This window comes from Sinocyclocheilus anshuiensis, unplaced genomic scaffold, assembly GCF_001515605.1.
Source record: "Sinocyclocheilus anshuiensis isolate Anshui unplaced genomic scaffold, SAMN03320099.WGS_v1.1 scaffold189, whole genome shotgun sequence".
NCBI lineage: Eukaryota > Metazoa > Chordata > Actinopteri > Cypriniformes > Cyprinidae > Sinocyclocheilus > Sinocyclocheilus anshuiensis.
In genome coordinates, this window is record NW_015540861.1 from 627,960 (window position 1) to 646,637 (window position 18,678).

Sequence of the window (18,678 nt, forward strand, 5' to 3'; positions counted from 1 at the left end):
GTGTGTGTGTGTGTGTGTGTGTATATATATATATATATATATATATATATATATATATATATTCCAAAGCAGAGACTAGTTCTGACTAGTGGAGAGGACAGTGATTCTGCTTAAAGAGAAAGCAGAAAGAGGAGATACACAAGCCGCCTTCCTTCTGGGACAGTTACACTACGAGGAGGTGACTGATGCCTTAAACTCTCTCTTATTTATTCTGTTTCAACATGCAAAGACAGAATCATGTGAGAATTTGCTTTCAGCGTCACAGACAAACAGTATATTGATGCATAATAGTTACACCTCTCAGGAATACTCTGGTGTTCTGCAGGACCGCTAAGCAGAAGCAGAGATCCTCTTTGATGGCATTAAAGCTGAAGATCCTCGAGCTCTGTATCAGCTGGCTGTCATATATTACGTTGGCCTTGGAACCAAAGAGGACCTTGTGAGGACCATATTGTTATTATTATGATATCTCTCACATATACAGTAAATAGATCATCATTAATAGCATATAATGCTTTATATAATGTTACAAATTTCCATAATGTATGCAAAAGCAGCTGAGATTTCCTTTAGTATACTATTAATATCTCAGTAACACTTTACAATAAGATCTCATTTGTTATCATTTATGCATTACCTAACATGAACAATGAGCAATATATTTTCACAGCATTTATTAACCTGTGTTAATGTTTCCAATTTATAAAAATGTTCACAGTGCAGTAATTAATGTTAACATATACAATGATCTTAAAACTGTATTAGTAAATGTTGAAATTAACATTTACTAAGATGAATAAATGCTGCAGAATTATTGTTCATTGATAATGTTAACTAATGTAGTTAAATATTGTTTACAAAGGAAAGCTATTTGTAAAGTGTTATCTCATTGTCAAAGCAGTACTGAATTTGTTCATATGGTTTGTGATTTATGAGTATAATAAGGTCTGTGGTTGCTGTAGCATTACTAGAAGAGACTTTCATGTTTTGTTCTAACAGTTGCTAACAAGCTTGTAAATAAATCGTTTATAATAAATGTAAATAATTATAATAAGATTATATAATACAGTCATTCAATTAAAAATACATTCACTAATTTAGTAATAAATATGAATTATAAAAAAATATAAGATTATAATAAATTTCACCTATTTATAGTTGTTTGAAGAAACTTTTTCTTCCTATTTTTTCCGTCTTGCTACATATTGTTAGGAAAAATCCATAATGCATAGACCAAAATATCTGGTGCTAACTAGAACATCAGCTACAGTGCATCCACAAACCTCAGAACAGACCTTCAGGCTATTTTACTTAGTATACTTCATCTTTTGTTTTTTTATCTTTTATTTGTAATAGATCAACCTTTTAATAAGCATTAAATATTATATATACACTGCCATTAGAAAAAGTTTGGAGTTATAAGATTTTATTCTTATTCTCACCAAGGCTGCATTTATTTCATCAAACATACAGTAAAAACAGTGATATTGTAAAATTATATTACAATTTAAAATATCTGTATTCTCTTTGAGAATATTTTAAAATGTAATTTATTCCAGTGATGCAAAGCTGAATTTTCAGCATCATTACTCCAGACTTCAGTGTCACAGGATCCTTTGGATCCACTTTTGATTTACGGTCATTACAAATACAAATTAAATTTCTAAAGCATATTTAAAACAACTGCCGTTGACCATTACTGTCAATTCAATGCATCTTTCAAAAAAAAACAAACAAAAAAAAAACACTTTTCGAATGGTATTTCAATTCAACATCATCTTGTTTCTTAAAGGGATAGTTCACCCAAAAATGTCATAATTTACTCACCCTCAAGTCCAAAACTGTAAGAGTTTCTGTCTAATGTTGAACATAAAATATACTTTGAAGAATGTGTGTAACTAACCAAACAGTTGATCCACAGTATGAAAAAAAAAAATTAAATACTATGAAAGTCAGTGGCTACCATCAACTGTTTGGTTACCAACATTCTTCAACATTTCTTCTTTTGAGTTCAACAAAACAAAGTCATACAGGTTTGGAACAACTTGAGGGTGAGTAAATGATGACAGAATTTTCATTTTTGGGTGAACTATCCCTTTAAGTTTTAATAATCATCCAGAGATATAGAGATATAATGTACACATGTTAAAATGTCTCTGTCTTCAGTCAAACTGATCGTGTGTTCATGTACTGCAGGTGTTCTCGTGGCAGTCTGGAGTCTCAGGGCGCTCTGGGCGTCATGTATCTGTACGGTCAAGGAGTGCGGAAGGACCCAGACGCTGCCCTGTTCTGCCTGAAGGAGGCGGCAGAGAGAGGAAACGTCTACGCTCAGGGTCACCTGACGGCCTGTTACTACCACAGGAAGCTCTACTCCAGAGCAGCTGCCCTGGGAGAAAGGTAAAGTGCATTATTCAGAAACTGTAAAGAACACCGTTCTGTTTTATGTAGTAAAAACAGGTTTGGTGTGAATCTCAGAGTGTGCAGATACGAGGACATCAGTGCCATAGAGCGGCACACAGACTGTCTGGAGGAGTTCATCAGGAAGGGCATCGCTATAGCCATGTTTTACTCCGCACGCTGCCTTCAGCTGGGCCGAGGCGTCCTGAAGAACAGAGACAGAGCATAGAGCTACTTCACACAGGTACCGTTCGCCAGTTCTTCTGCTGGACCTGTAAAACGCACTGCTACTGAGAAGCAATGTGGGAAGAGTTTGGGACTTGCATAATAGAAGATGTGGGTGACATTCGGAGGTCCAGTGGTACCTTAGTTTGATTTCTCGTTTTTCCTCCCATCAGGCTGCCAGGATCGATCCGGAAATCTGTAAGGAGCTGCAAATGGACGTCGTACAAGGCAGGATATAAATCACACATTTAATCTAATCACTGAAATTGATGAGTGGATTCAGATTTGACTGTTAAACTGACTTCACTACACTTTGCACTAAGATGTCATGTCATTATAATCCTTGATCCTTTTTTTTTTTTTGGGATGCTGATGAATCTAAATGTTTAGTATTACTTCAGTGACATATGAACAACGCAAAGGAAAATCTTTTAAAAATCTAGTTGAAAATGCATGTGCCAACTTCTAAGAAATGCAATCTTCATATTCAAGTTGTTTTGTTTTTTTTTGGAAAGATTTTGCTTACATCTTAAATATGACTATAAAGTTTTCAAACATGTTCTATTTAAAAAAAAACACATTTTAATAAACCATATTAAAATACTTCATTACTATAGGACTACTTTTTCAGATTTTTTATTTTTTAATTTGAAATTTAATTTGATATGAAATATAAAAGATATGAGATACTTTTTTTTTATTTTTGTCTTTGAAATATTTACAGATAATAACCATTTAGATATTTTTGAAGAAAGAAAGAAAGAAAGAAAGGTATGAATTACTTTTTATATATATATATATATATATATATATATATATTTAAACACCCACCCAAACTGTTACAGGTATAGTTTCACCAACCAGATATAAAGAAAGATATTTTTGAAGAATTAATGAATAAAACAAACAAATAAATAAAAATTGATACTAAGAAACTGTATTAACGTTTAAGATATGAAATAAATAAAAACAATTGAAACTGTATTAATGTTTAAGATATGAATTACATTTTAATGTATATATTTAATATTGCATTATATTAAAGACACGACACATGGCAAATCTTTTGCAATTTATTGCTTATAAATGCTCTAGACTATTTTGGTAAAAATACAATTCTATAATAATAACAATATTAATAATAATATCACAAACAGAACCTTCACAATAACTGTACGTGACATATTGCACGATTAAAAGCTTTCATAATGGTCACAATAATATGTAGAGAGTTTACAGTGGTCTGGGTTCTTCTTTTTACACATGTGTAACACTCGTTCCACTCTTATTCACATTACACAGTAAAACCCCCTAGAAGAAAACAAAAGAGAGAAAGAAAAGCAGAAGATGACAGCTGGCAGTGGACCTGGCCTGTTCCTCCAATCCCACACATCAACGGATTAAAACACTAACATATGTATGACGCTTCCTAGATCCAGCACTACAGAGTCAAGTGTTTCAGAAATAAAACAACAGAACAAAAAACTAAAAGAAACACCAAAAACAGCCATCCAGCTCATTAGAGAAACACATCCTGAGCCTCTGATGTGCTGTGATGAAGTTCAGGCCTGTACGGCCTCTACGCTCAGCTCAGGATAGAGTTCTTTAAGCAGCATCTCCAACAAGATCTGAGGAGAAACAGAGAAAACGATGCACACTCAGTGTATAATCACCAATACATTAATCAGCAACACTAGAGGTCTTCACAGGTCCACTTGGATCCGAAAACCCGAGGTCCGACCCGAGACCCGAGCAGGTTCGGGTCTAAAATTTCTATTTTCATAAAAGCTGAGTTTTATAATGTTATTTGTTGTAATAACTGACAACACATTTGCCAAATTTGATTATGGTTTCATTTTCAGAAATCATGAGATTAATTATGATTATTTTACTGAGCCCTAATTTTTAAGAGTAAGAAATAACTAAATCTGTAGTTAATACTGTAGAAAGTAACCATAGTTTAACTATGGTTACTGTAGTAAAACTATGGTTTATTTTGTAGTTACTATGGTTTTACTATAAAAACCATGGTTAAACCATGGTTCATTTTGTAGTTACTATGTAGTTACTATGGTTTTACAACAAAAACCATAGTTAAACCATGGTTTATTATGTAGTTACTATGGTTTTACTACAAAAACCATAGTTTAACTATGGTTACTGTAGTAAAACCATGGTTCATTTTGTAGTTACTATGGTTTTACTACAAAAATCCATGGTTACTACAAAAAAAAACATGGTTAATTTTCGTAAGGGGAGTGCCTCGGACACGGGTCGGGTTCGGTATTAGCGGCCTCGGGTAATTTAAAATAAATGTCCTTTTTTTTCCAAATGGACCCGATAAGACCCGAATTTCTTTTAAACTAACCCGGATGTGTACTTGCACGTTCGCGTTAAGTGAGAAACGCACATAGAAAAGGAGCATACGTTTGTAACCTCTCCAACAGAAATCCATCTTATAGATATGAGATCCATCAGGGAACTCCACTCGCTTCATTACGCTGCGTATTCATGCAGGGCTTTTCTTTTTTGTGTGCAGAAGCCTTTCGCCGGAGATTAGGTTGCAGACAACACTGGCGAAGCCATGAATTATGCTATGATCATTAGTTATGCTTTAGATTAGCCATGAAAAGCTATCGATTTAATGATCAAACCATCACGTTTATTTTTCAAATCCACTGGTCACACTCACAACTAAAAGCCGAACTCAGAAATAACTTGTATTCATCAGGCAGGCAATAATATAGCCTAAAGTAATAACAAAATTAAATAAATGTTAAATAAAAGAAAGTAATGGAGAAGCGGCCAAATCAGTCAGCAGGACACCGGGATTTTCCTGACTGGCTGCGGGGCTGCAGGCTGTGCACACGTCAATGCTGTTTACGTTCGGGTCCAGTCGGGTTCGAAAATAAATGTAGTCGGGTCGGACTCGGGTCTAATTTTATCGGGTCTGTCTCGGGTCGGGTTTTTCTTTTTTTATATATATAATTTATGCACGTCGGGTTCGGGCAAGAAGTGATTCGGGTCGGGTACAGATTTTAGGACCCGAGAAGACCTCTAAGCAACACTCATTAATCATCAATCATTCATTCCACCATTAGATGGTGCTACAGTATCATCACTTAATAAAACCATCAACCTGGAAACTGGATAACAGCAATATTATAAAGCACCATATTTTAAAACATTTTAGAATAAATTTAAATTAAGCTTAAAAATGTGGCATATTCACAGTTAATTAGAAAAAAAAAAACAGCTGGCTTCCACAAGATAACTTCCCTTTCATTTAGTTTTTGGAAAATAACGTTTTGTTTATTTTTCAATGTCAAAATCGCTCTAAAAAATAAAGTCAACTTGAATCTGAAGATGGCCTTTATTACATTAGCAGAAAAGAAAGCTAATCCAATTCAATGACGATTACATTTCCTTCAAATAACGTGTGCTGGATTATCTATAGAAACAGGGATGTTTATTTGGTAAAAAGTCAATCTGATCTTCATCTTGTCTTCAAATGAAGAGTGAAAAAAGCTTGAGTGACACTCCATTCAGGTTCATTCCTCTCACTTTCCCTTCGACAGATGTGAATCTGTTGTGTCATGAGAGAGTGTTTTCAACAGAAAGCAGAAACGAGTGCGTTCGCCGACTGAAAGGGAAAGCCTGAGATATAAACAAACTGGAGCCGGGTTAACGGTCAGTCGCAGAGCGTTGGGTGACTTACGTAGAGAAGATGTCTGTTGGCACTGGCCTCCTGAAGTGCATTAAAGATCCTGATGATCCCATATCTCGCGTTCTGCTGCCCCACGAGATTCTGAAGTGCGTCTAAACAAAAAAACAACAATTTTTGCTCTTATTACACAGACTCTACTGTCTAACCTTCCAAATGAGAGATGAAATCTTCATTAAAAAGCAGTTTTGATCGTTGCTGGTCTCTGTGGTGTGGGCTTCTGGGAGCTCTAGAGTGAAGCAGTATAGTGAAGCGCTCTGAGCTCAGGCTGGTGTAATTGCTCTCGCAGGAGTGGGTTTTAAGTGTCCCGCTCTAATTAAAAAGCACCAAGCAGCCAGAAACAGCCATGAAGCCTTTTACATTAACAGCCTCGCACTTTAGCACAAAATAAAACCTTTTAGTTTTTGTATTCATCTGAATTTAAAAAAGTGTTTCAACAATATTAATTCATATATATATATATTTACAAATGGTCAACTAGGTAGTACTGCCTTTTCATACCTATTGTTTATAATAACAATAGCTGTAAAAAAGTAAAATTAATAGTAATAATAACAACAACAACAATAATGGTGTGACAGGGATTATTGTAATTACAAGGTTCCAACTTCAAAAAAAAATGATGACTCATATTTTATATATATATATATATATATATATATATATATAAAAAAAGACTTCTGTTACTAGAAACAAACAACTGAAATGGTAGAGGCTTCAATATTTAAAGGTTGTTAGCGACTGCTTAACATTTATTTTTTATTTCAGTGTTTCATAATAGCCATAATGTTTTTTTTTATAATAGAAGTGTTTATGGTGCTTTTTTTTCCCTTCAGTGATGCTATTAAAAATCATTTTCGTTAACTGAAATAAAGCTGGGGAAAAAATAATAACATAGATCAAATCAAATAAAACCTTCAAATTAAAAAACAAAAACCCCTTGAAAAAATGTATTAATAAATAAAATTAATACAAATTGAAATGCCTTGGCAACTGCCTGAAATAAAATAAGCTGAAGTACTAAAATGACTAAAACGGAAATAAAAATAAAGCTAAATAGAAATTTGAAGACAAAAGCACAAAGTTACTAAAACCTAAACTAAATTTAAAATGAAAACTGAACATATAAAAAATTATTCAAAATATTATTAAATACTATAATAGTATACTAAAATAACACTGTTCAGTATTTTCCGAGAGTATCTGGAGGTGAATTCATGTATTTTGCTGTCATCAAAAATATGGCCACACATGCATTCATTTGGACTCATCAGTTTCATATTTCTGCTCACCTGGGATGTTGTCTAGAAGCTTCTGTTGTGCTCTCTCCTTGGTTTCTCTGCGTTCACTCTCCGAGCGGCTTTTGTTATGAGGCGCAAGTTTCCCATTGGGCCAAAACGTGTCCCGGAATATATTAATATAGTAAACCAACATCTGCTCACTGAAGATCCAGTTTACAGTGTCTCTGATTTGCCTGCAGAGGACGAGAGAGAAAGATCAACTCAATGAGCTTGTCTAGCAAGTTTCCGTTATGTCCATCCATTAATGCTTACTTGTTTATAGTCCGTCCAAACGTGACCTGAACTAGTGCAATTAGTGTCTTCCGCACCCACTTAAACACTGCAGAGAGGAAAACACACAAGTAACATCAGAAACCTTCTGACTCCGAAAGAAAGAAAGAAATTGATACTTTTATTTAGCAAAGGATGCATTAAATTGATCAAAAGTGACAGTGAAGACATTTATAATGATGGTTCAGCTTGTGCTTCGTGTGTCTTTTTTCACATTTTTGCTCAGATTGGGCCTCTGAATAAAATGTAGGATTTTTTTCTTCCTCGAGTATGAGCTCCATATGCTTACTATATATCATACTTTTATTTTTTTTAGTTTTTTTTACATTTTGAGTTTTTTATATTTTCTCAGGACTTTCAATAAACTGTTCCAATTAAAAAAAAAATGTAGACTATTTAAAAAAATGCCAGACTATTATTTCATATATCAAAATTTCAATATTTCTAGATCAAATAAAGTTGGTAATGTACTATACTTGCATTAGTGTTTCAATTCAGCATCAGAGTGTTTTGTTTTTCCTGTAGTATGACTTTATAAAGCAACATTTATGTGTTGGGTGCTGTGCACTAGCCTTTAGCAGCAGACAGCAGACATGTGCACTTCAGTTAGAGAAACACTGTCCTGTGGTCTGTGATCTGATGAGTTTCACACTGTCACAGTCTGACTGCACACATTGCATCATTTCAGCAGTGTGTTGTACTCACTGCCCCTGAGTTCAAAGATCTCTCCGATCAGCATGAAGCAGGGCTCAGCCAGCGCATCCTTCCTCCCGTCTGTCTCATCGCCGTAGTCTGAGAGGTCGCTGTCATCCTCACCTTCATCCTGACACACAATCAGATTCATCACATCCCACCTGACATCTGTGCCAAATCTCTGCTGCTTTTTATGATCGTCATTTAGTGGTTTGGTGAATGGTGTCAGTCAAATCAAATGTGCCTTTAAATGTAGTCTTCAATGGATAATTTTAGTGGATCACTGAAATGTTCATTATTTTATTTAATATAATTTAATGCACTGCAAAAAAAAGATTTTCTTTGTCTTGTTTTTCAGAACAAATATCTAAACATTCTTATTGTAAATCAAGATACATTTACATGAGAAGCAAAATAACAAAAGTTTGCAAGTCGTGTTTCCTGAAAAACGTATCAACATCAAGTGACTTTAGACTTAAAACAAAAGCAAAATATCTGCCAGTAAAACCACTAAAACAAAAATATTTTCTAATTTAGTTTTAAGATTTTTAAGGTACCTTTTTCTTGGTTTAAGCATAAAGTCACTTCATTTTTTATTTTGATTTAATATCTTTATAATTTGCTTCTTAAGTATATGTATCTTGATTTAAGTATTTTTAGATGCTTGTACTTGAAAATACTGTAAGACAAAAATACTGAGGAAGTATTTGTATTTTGTATTTTTTTTATTTATTAATGTTTTTTTTGCAGTGTAAGAGTTATGCAAAATATTAAAGTGTTAATCGATATTTTGTCTTGTTTTATTTGCAGGAAAAAAAAATTTATATTATACAAAATTATACAAAAAATAAATAATTAAAACAAAAATTAATTCAATTGGGGAAAACAGGGTTATTTTTCTTATGCTATAAGCAAATAGTTTTTTATCCTGTTTTGTTACAAATTTTTTTTTTACAAAATTTCATAGATAATAATGTTATGCTACTTTTAGTCTTGAGTAAGTCCATGTTGTTCCCTTTCAGTCGGTCACTCTCGACGTCACGTCGGATGACCGACGAATTGGGATCTCGCTTAGAGAGACCAATCTACTTCGAGTGTAAACTAAACGAGCCAATGCAAATTGGCATGCGATTATTGCATCCAGCTGCCGCTGATCACAGCGCGAGTATAAGTAGGCAGCAGATGCAGCGCATATTCAGCTTTTCGCTTCGGAGCCGAGCGATCACTTCGTTCTACTCCTGACTACTCTACTGAGAGAAGAAGACTGAACGAGTTCAGCGCGCTCTTGGAGAGCTCTTGGTGTTGGCGGTACGGCGCTTCAGCGATGGTGGTTTCCCGTGTCGAGTGGGTTGCACACATCAGGCTGCACTACCCCGTTTGTGTTGCAGATGATCATCTCCCCTGTGCGCCTCAGTACGCTAAAAGAGCTTTTTCCCTAAAAGAGCAGTTTCGGGTGCGTCTTTTTAAAGATGACGTTGCGTGGCAAACTTGACGTTACGTCTTTGTAAAGACGATGTGGGTCTTGCTATAGACAACGTATCACCCGGGTGTTTCTGGATGCGGTCGTTACCTGGCGCTGGGTGATGGTCACGATCGCTGCCTCACGCGCCTGGGCATGTAGCACACTGAGTTGGCGTTTGTGGATGAGTCATCTTTTCATTGCAGGAAGATGATCATCTTGGAGTCGTGGGCCAAGCTCCGTTTCCTCAAGGGGCGGAGTTCCGTTGCCTCCGACGTGACGTCTCCGTTCCCTCCTTCAGGGAACGGGGGTTACCATACGTAACCGAGACGTTATAAGCATGTTTACATTTTCGCTAGCACAGCTGAAAAAACTAATTTCGCTCAGTATTTTCACTCATAATATTTTTAATTTTATTTATTTTTTTATATATTATACAAGCATGTATTCAGCAGGTGTGTGTGTGTGTGTGTGTGTGTGAGACAAATGTGTACCTAGACTGACGTGAGCTAAATCTGACAAAACCTCATTTTGAGGACATTCGGAGACTTCCTCATTTGTAAGAACAATAACTATTAATAGAACAATTCATATTTTCAAATGCAAGTCTTCTGTGAGGGTGATTGCTCATAATTATCTGTAAAAACAATATAAGTCTATTGAATGTCCACATTAAAGGTGTCACGAGTTGAGAAATCAACTTTTACTTGAGCTTTTGATATAAGAGATCATCGTACTAAAAGAATATCCTGTAAGTTTCAGAACTCAAAATGTCCTTGTTACTGAAATAAAAGCTTTTATTGACACCAGGCCCAGCGAAAGGACAGCGAATCTATGACAGGTTAAACACCACCTCCACAGAAGAATATCAACGCCTAATTCTGTAGCCCCGCCCACTGATCCACGCATGACATAGTAGGGAAATAATGTAAGTGGCGGTAAACCGGATCAAGCAACCAAGCAATAAACATGCCGTTGAAGATCGCAAAATATTGTGCAGTTCCTGGATGTGGAGGAACACAGTCGCTGCATAACCTTCCTTCGGATTCAAATATTAGGAATGCGTGGTTGAACTTTATTTTTAATGAAGTTTCAGCTCGTGCGTAAAACAATGAGCATTTGTTCGCTTCATTTCACTGCGGATTCCTTTGTAAACAAGACACAGGTCGATGCTGGATTTGCAGAGAGACTGAGATTAAAAAGCAATGCTGAGCCGTCTATATTGGATCCGACAGGAATGGCGCCGAACACTTATGTGTGTAAAAAATATTTGTACTATGTGTCACTATTGCTTTTTTAGAGATTGCTTGAATGTCCTGATTATGTGTATGTGTCTAAAGTCACAGAAGGCTCCAACTATGAAGTTAGTTTGTAGTTAGTTTACTATGCAATACTGTTGTCCAATCATAGCAGTGGGCGTTTACTTCCAAGTCTTCAGTGCGGCACGCCCATAAAACTGAGCGTTTCTCAAGCCGGACTCAAAACCAAGGTAGAAAATAGCCTACTACTTATTGATTTGGATGTTTTGAATGTAAAAACCAAGCGAACGTCATAAGTTGACCTCAGACAACAGTATAAGATAATAAAAAAAGCCAGTTCATGACCCCTTTAAGATAGCTAAGACAATGTATGTGTGTGTGTGTGTGTGTGTGTGTGTGTGTGTGTGTGTGTGTGTGTGTGTGTGTGCGTGTATTAAAAAAAGTGTGTGTGTGTCTGTGTGTGTGTGTGTGTGTGTGTGTGTGTACCTCCTGGTGTGAGAAGAAGTCTCCCGGCAGTCTCTCCAAGAAGGATGCGAGAGAGAAGGAGGATTTCTTCTGGATGTCGATGACCTTCAGCTGCTCTGGTGACGGACTGAGAAACGCGTACAGCGCCTCACTCTGACACATGCGCTCATCTGTCAACACTTTCTACAGAGGAAACACACACATTCAGACTAAAACTTCATGAATCTAAAAATACAATTCTTAACATCACAGCCCTGAATCAAATGAGAGCAGAAATATACAGAAACACAGATACAAGTGCTTGGCCAAGCATACACTCCCGCTGTACATCATTTACTAATCAGAGGTCTGAAATGTGACGGTGGCTCAAAGTAAACTGACACAGTGGAGAGTAGCTTTAGTATGCATAGTAAGCATGATAATGATTTAAATCTCAAACATTTAAATCTTTAGTTAGAGCTAGATGATGATATATGTCTTAAATATGTCATCATATCAAAAAAATTGGTGTAAAAAATTAAATATCCAATAAAGATGAATGGAAAACAAAGCCAGTATCAGTCGGTAACAGATATGGTGCTGATATAAAGTCATTTTGATATTTTTGAAGTGCTTGAAGAAAAATGGTGGTATAAATGTAATAAATATAAAAAATATAAAATTAAATGAAATTATAAAATACAGTAAATGAAAAATAAAACTAAAATGGTTGGCATTAGTAGAATTTGGCATAATCTTTTGTTTACTATTAAGCAATTTTGTTTTAAAATGTTATTAATATTTATAATAAAAAAAACAAATGAGATGATTAAGGTCATTAAGTGTTTAAAACGTCACATATTTTGGCCTTGTTCACGTCAAATATAGAAAACTTTCTGAAATTCATGACTCAAAAATGTATTTTAAATTCAGATTTTGTGTTTAAAAAATATGTTGAAAATGTTCTGGAAATTCATGAAAAGGTTCATTAATTAATTTTAAAAAACACACAAGTCAATGGTTATTTGTTTCTACTAGCACATTCTTTGACATTCTTTATTTGTTTTGACATCACAATGGAACTTTCATCACATACAGATAATAAAATTGAGAATATGAGGCGAAAAAAATTTATTTTTTGAATTGAACCCTATGGAGAGAATGCTGATTTTAATGAGCTGTGCTCAGGTTGAGACCCCGCTGAGATCTTCTATGAAGCTCTAGAGGAGACGCATTACTTTTGATGGAAAGAATTTCAGAACACAAAGTCTACAGGCATTTTCCACCATTTATTTAATGCTGACAAGTCTGGCTCCAATGAGACTAGGGAAGACTCACCTGTAAAAACGTGTTAAGTTGGTTTTTGGATTTGTCAAGGAATTTTTGGTCGATGGATTTGAACGGCAGTTTACTGAGTGAGGGAAGCTGGACTTTCTTGAGTGACGGAAAACACTGCAAAAGCAAAAGGGAAATAAGGATAAACGGTGTATAAAAACCAGTCTGTGGTTTGTGTTCTGTCATGCATAATGTGTATCAGAACTAATAATGTACAACGACATGATGTGTCTCTATGATGATTGCCACAGCAACACGACGACGGATCAGTGGTATTTGAAACGCTACACCAGCACACGATATCACACATCAGAGGTGTGGCAGCCTACTGTAAATATCATCTGTACCTCCGTCAGCTTCCTGTGCAAAGCCTGAAACTCGCAGAGCTTCCTGGAGACCGTCCAACGGTTGTTCTTGCAGTCGTCGTCTTCAGAAAGGCTCACGGCTACAAAGTAGCACGCCATCTGCTCTCCATTCTCCTCAGAGGCCTACGAGATTCACATAAACGCAACAAATGAAGCCTTTGACTCCGAAACAATGGCTAAATATTTAGAAAACACAAAACTCTATATGTTTGAAAATGTTCACGAAAATACATTTCCTGCAATAAGTTTCCTGTCAGTTTGTGAGATGACCCTAACCCTCAAAAAAATTCTAATTGATATTATTATATTTATATTTAAATATATATTGTTTGTTTAATGGAACATTTCATATTTTAGGACAGATTTACATTTACAAATTCAACATTTACATTTACTGCACACTGTAATGGATCTGATTCTGGCCAGAACTGAGACGACATGAAAACAATAACAGCTTCACTTCAGCTGAAACCAGTTGAAGCAACTGATTTATTTGAAGCTGTGTATCATCTTACAGCCAATTAACAGATAAATCGCTAATATCCGAATGACTCACTCCTGAGCAGAAATATGCAAATGGTGTGCTGTTAATCATCAAAAAAAAAAAAAAAAAGAGTAAAAATTATTGATGGGGCTCCTCACAACCAGCTGTTTACTTACACAGAACAGCGACGGTTAATTAAAATACTCAGATTACTCTACATATTAAAAATATAAAAACACAGGTGAAAAGATTAGGATAAGATTTTTTTTTTTCACAAAAGAAAAAAAAATATGATTTGAAATGATGAAAACAGTTCTCAAATTTCATTTGTTGTTCGATTCTAATATGGCGTGTCAAAAGACGTTGCATCAGATTTGACTTCAGTTGTCAGTCCGCATTAGTTCTTGACATGCTACAGTATATAGATCAGTCGCACAGCTTCAGAATAATCTGGAAAATTCCTCTAAGAGCACTGACACGGTTATTACTGAGACTTTATTGAGATTGTGATGCTTTGTGAAGTTAAACAGATTGAAAGACAGATGATTAAGGAGGATCGCAGGACTGCGTAAGATCTACTGACTGTTTGTAAAAGAGTCAAACACACAGGAAATGAACCACTGTGGCTTTAAGGAAAGAATGTTGTGACAGCCAAATAAACCACCACAGACAATCAGGCAAATGATGTTACAATATGTTGCGGTGGCGATCACAGAACTGTAACAACTGATTGTAACAATGTAACAATTGCAAAAATGTAACAACTGACTGTAACAGTGAAGTCAGAATGTGTGAAAACACTGTTACTATGTCCCTGTTGCACTGTGCGGTTAAAATATTTATTTGATTCTTAAAATGTCATTCTTTTGAAGCAGAAGTACTTTGTGTTTCTGATGTAATTCCTGTGGTTGGCATCTTTTTTTTATGACTGAAGGCCAGTATCAATGATACCAATACTGATTTCTCTATAAAATTGACCCCCCAATATTTAACCATTGACTATAGCCATTCAACATTACAGTATAACTGAGAGCTATCAATTTTAACATTTATTAGACTTTAAAAAATAACTTCTAATTTAAGTGAACTTAAAACAATCTTCACATAAACCTACTGTTGAAAAATTGAGCGGATATATCGCATTCTGCAGAGAAAGGAGACTGGCGTTTGTCACGGTTTGGAAAAAAAGGGAGAAAACATGACAGAATAACTCAGTGGATATCGCATTTTGCGTAAAATTAAAAATGTACTTTTCAATACCGACCAGATACAATACTGATTTTGGCGGAAACTACATTTTTTTTAAAAATGGCGTTTATCGCGTTTTGGAACCAAACTCTTCATATATATATATATATATATATAATAAACACGAAATCATTCAGTCATTCTTGAGAAGTGGGACAAAACAGGGTGCAAAATTGAAAAAATAAAACCTTGTACTCAGACAAATGAAACTACATTTATGTATCTTATATGTACTAAACTACTGAGATATGCTTTGATACAACCTCCCAACTTTTCTCTTTTTTAACAAAATGTGCTTTTTTTAGCTTGTAATATAATTTCAGCTTTATCTTTAACAGCATTCAAGATGTTTTTAACATTTCAAAACACATTCTCGTGTTAGCAGACAGATTACACTGACGGTGTTGACAAAAAGTGGGGACGTAACTTTAAAATCATATTAAACATGCATGTGTGCATTTGCATTTGATAGGAGATATTATTAAGTGTTGCTTTTGATAAAACAATTTTAATTTTTCATAATTAAAAAAAAAACATTTTTATCCATTTTATTGCATATGAATGATTGAACCCTTCTCTGTGGACACACTGTTTTAGATGTAGTGAGAGGACATTAAGAAACATAGATTTGCTTGCTGGACCTGTTTTGTCCCATGTCTCAAGAATGACTGGATTAATGTAACCGTTTTAAAGAAAAAGGGATGTTTTGTCCTCGATTTTGGAGCAAGAGCGCCGCCATCTTGCAGTACCACAGCGTGTGACGTCACGGGGTTGGTTTGCTCCGTTGGCCAGTGAAGTAATATAAGCATTTCTTTACTTTTTGCACGCACACTTGTTTTGAAATTGAGGAAGACGAACTTAAAAGGACTGTTGAGCTCATAATACGTGCAATTGCTTATGCATTTGAGCCGATACAGCGAGGGAACTGAGCAGTACTAACGTTACGGGTGGAAGTCGTCGTGAACCTGCTGGTTTGGGGTGAAGAGCGGGTCGGAAACAACATGTGTTTACGTGGATACTCGTCAAGACCATGATTCTAATATAATTTTGTGTGCATTTGGTCAAGAAGGCGCTAAAGAGATCTCAATTTGGTTCTCGCATATGCTGTCTGAGCTGCGGCTTTTTGCGCGCGTGCGCACAGAAACGATCGATCAGCGTGCGAGTACCGCTGACTGACTGCTTCACTTCAACTTTAAATGTGGCGGGACTAGGCATGGGCCGGTATGAGATTTTGACGGTATGATAACCTTAAGCAAAAATATCACGGTATCACAGTATTGTCGTTACATCTCTAAAATGTGTTATTTTTAAATGAAACTTTTTTTCCACTGAACACAATATATTTTATTTTTGAGCAAAATACAGAATATTAGGAACAGTATTTTTTTATTATTATTTTTTCTTTGATGTGTTTCCTAAAAAGTAGAAAAATAAAGACTGACGTCTTTATTAAACCTAAATCTGTAATTACAGTTATTTAATTTTAGTTATATAATTCATATACATATCATTTATATAATTTCATATCATTTAGTTATATAATTTCATATACATAATTTGATTTAATAATAACCCAATTTGAAGCAAAAACAGAATGTTCTGACTAGCTTTGTGAAATTATACTACATGCCTGAACGAAACAAACAGCAGATGCTCTGAATGAGACGCAGATTCACTCTCTGACAGCAGGAGGTACTTCTGGAACACCAGATACGGCGTTTCCTTGGTTACCACTGTAAACAAAGCAGCACTGCACTGAAACACTGCTTTAATATGCAGTGAGTGATCTGCCTGCTACAGTATTTTTCTCTGTGCGTCCGTCTTCAGCGTCTCTGGCCTCTATTTTCACATAAATTACATTTTGGAAAACGACTGCACTGCAACGCAGTTTGTGCAAGTCCAGAACAGAGATGAGTTGCAATAAGACAAAAAACAGCCAGTTGCCGATCGCGTAAATTCCAGGGGAAGCTTCTTAAGTTTGTCCATTCTGCACACACGTGACTGACCGCTCGGTCGCACCAACAGAAGGAGGAGGGTCGTGTTACTCTCTACACTGCACTCAACCTGAAGGATTCCTACACTTTCAGTCTTTGAGGAGACATGAAAAACAGTGCATACCGCAGGAACGGTAAATATGTGCGGTTTTTAAACCGTGACATTTTCAAATCGCGGTATACCTTGAAACCGGTAATCGGCCCATGCCTAGGCGGGACCATCTTCGATTTTTACTTCTCCCTCACACTCCATCATGCCAATAGCGCGAGGATATCATCACGTTCTCACGAGATCTCGTCACCCCCCTATTAACTGCCATTATGCCACAGATGCTGTTGCTTGAGCTAAACTTGTATTTAACCCGGAATGTTTTCCTGTAGAGTATTCAGGACTGACCTCTGCGGTGTTGACGACGGCTCTCCAGGTGCCCAGGTTCTCACACCAGCAGTCCGTCCGTGAAATGTGCAGCTGGAGGTCGCTGTGCTCCTTCTCCATGGTGCAGATTTCCTCCTTCAGTAGTGACACAATCTACAAGAAAGGCATTTTCATGAGTTCCAGCGCATCAGAAGTCTGTCGTAGGTCTCTGACCCTGACTGGTGCTTCATCTAACAGGAGACAGCAGCTGCTGCTCTGAAGGAGAATGGAAACGCTGACCCTGAGATCTCTGCCAGCACAGGAATAAAGAGACCCTCAGAGAACACAATGAGACCATGACAGAGAGAAATCGATTCCTGCCTCAGCTCATGGATCAAATCAAACCACACACAGTACAGACTATGAACTCCAAAACTTCAGTAGTCAACACCAGTACTAGTGACAAATTACATAAATAAATAGTTGTTTCAGGAGTTAAGATTGCATTTATTTGATCAAAAACACAGCAAAAACAGTAATAATGTGACATTTAAAATAACCGTTTTCTATTTTAATATATTTTAAGGCAAAGCTGAATGTTCAGCATCATTACTCCAGTCTTCAGTGTCACATGATCCTTCAGAAATCATTCTAATATGCTGATTTGCTGCTCAATAAACATTTCTGAACATGTTGAAAACAGTTGTGCTGCTAAATATTTTTGTGGAAACCATGAGACATATTGCCACTTTTGATCAATTTAATGCATCCTTGCTGAATAAAAGTATAGATTTATTTAAAAAAAATAAATAAATAAATCTTCCTCACCCCAAACTTTTGAACGGTAGTTTATCTATAAGCAGTGTCTAGTATAGCGCAAAATAAAACTCCTAAAATCAATGTATTCTAATTCAAAAAGAACAAAACTGCAAACTGAAAACAGGTCGTTCAGATATCATTTATCAGTGTACCTACATCTACACCAGTAATATGTGGTTTTCAAAGGAAGTTCACACCAATATTTTCATCATGGTTGGCTTGGCCGTTTATATTCAGACCGCAGTGACCACAGGTTTGACCACAGTGACAGACCTGAGTCATTACTACTGATAATGGGGGGGGGGG

The 18,678-nt window shown here is 35.9% G+C and overlaps 2 protein-coding genes across 2 annotated transcripts in view; one reads left to right on the top strand and one right to left on the bottom strand.

The window, feature by feature from the left end:
• Window positions 1-2,185: 2,185 nt before the first annotated feature.
• On the top strand, window positions 2,186-4,057 carry LOC107688013 (LRP2-binding protein). The gene is given in 4 exon segments (XM_016485556.1): window positions 2,186-2,397; window positions 2,476-2,641; window positions 2,796-2,850; window positions 3,925-4,057. Coding segments are annotated over 4 exon segments (543 nt in total). The 3' UTR covers window positions 4,035-4,057.
• Window positions 3,718-18,678, bottom strand: part of LOC107688014 (sorting nexin-25) — a 67,345-nt gene continuing 52,384 nt past the window's right edge. Inside the window, exons 10-18 of the mRNA XM_016485557.1 lie at window positions 17,596-17,727; window positions 13,455-13,595; window positions 13,111-13,224; window positions 11,815-11,976; window positions 8,623-8,740; window positions 7,900-7,966; window positions 7,639-7,820; window positions 6,341-6,441; window positions 3,718-4,250 (exon numbers count right to left, since the gene is read on the bottom strand). Coding sequence (XP_016341043.1) covers window positions 4,185-4,250; window positions 6,341-6,441; window positions 7,639-7,820; window positions 7,900-7,966; window positions 8,623-8,740; window positions 11,815-11,976; window positions 13,111-13,224; window positions 13,455-13,595; window positions 17,596-17,727 — 1,083 coding nt within the window. The 3' untranslated portion in view covers window positions 3,718-4,184. The remainder of the gene's footprint in view (window positions 4,251-6,340; window positions 6,442-7,638; window positions 7,821-7,899; window positions 7,967-8,622; window positions 8,741-11,814; window positions 11,977-13,110; window positions 13,225-13,454; window positions 13,596-17,595; window positions 17,728-18,678) is intronic.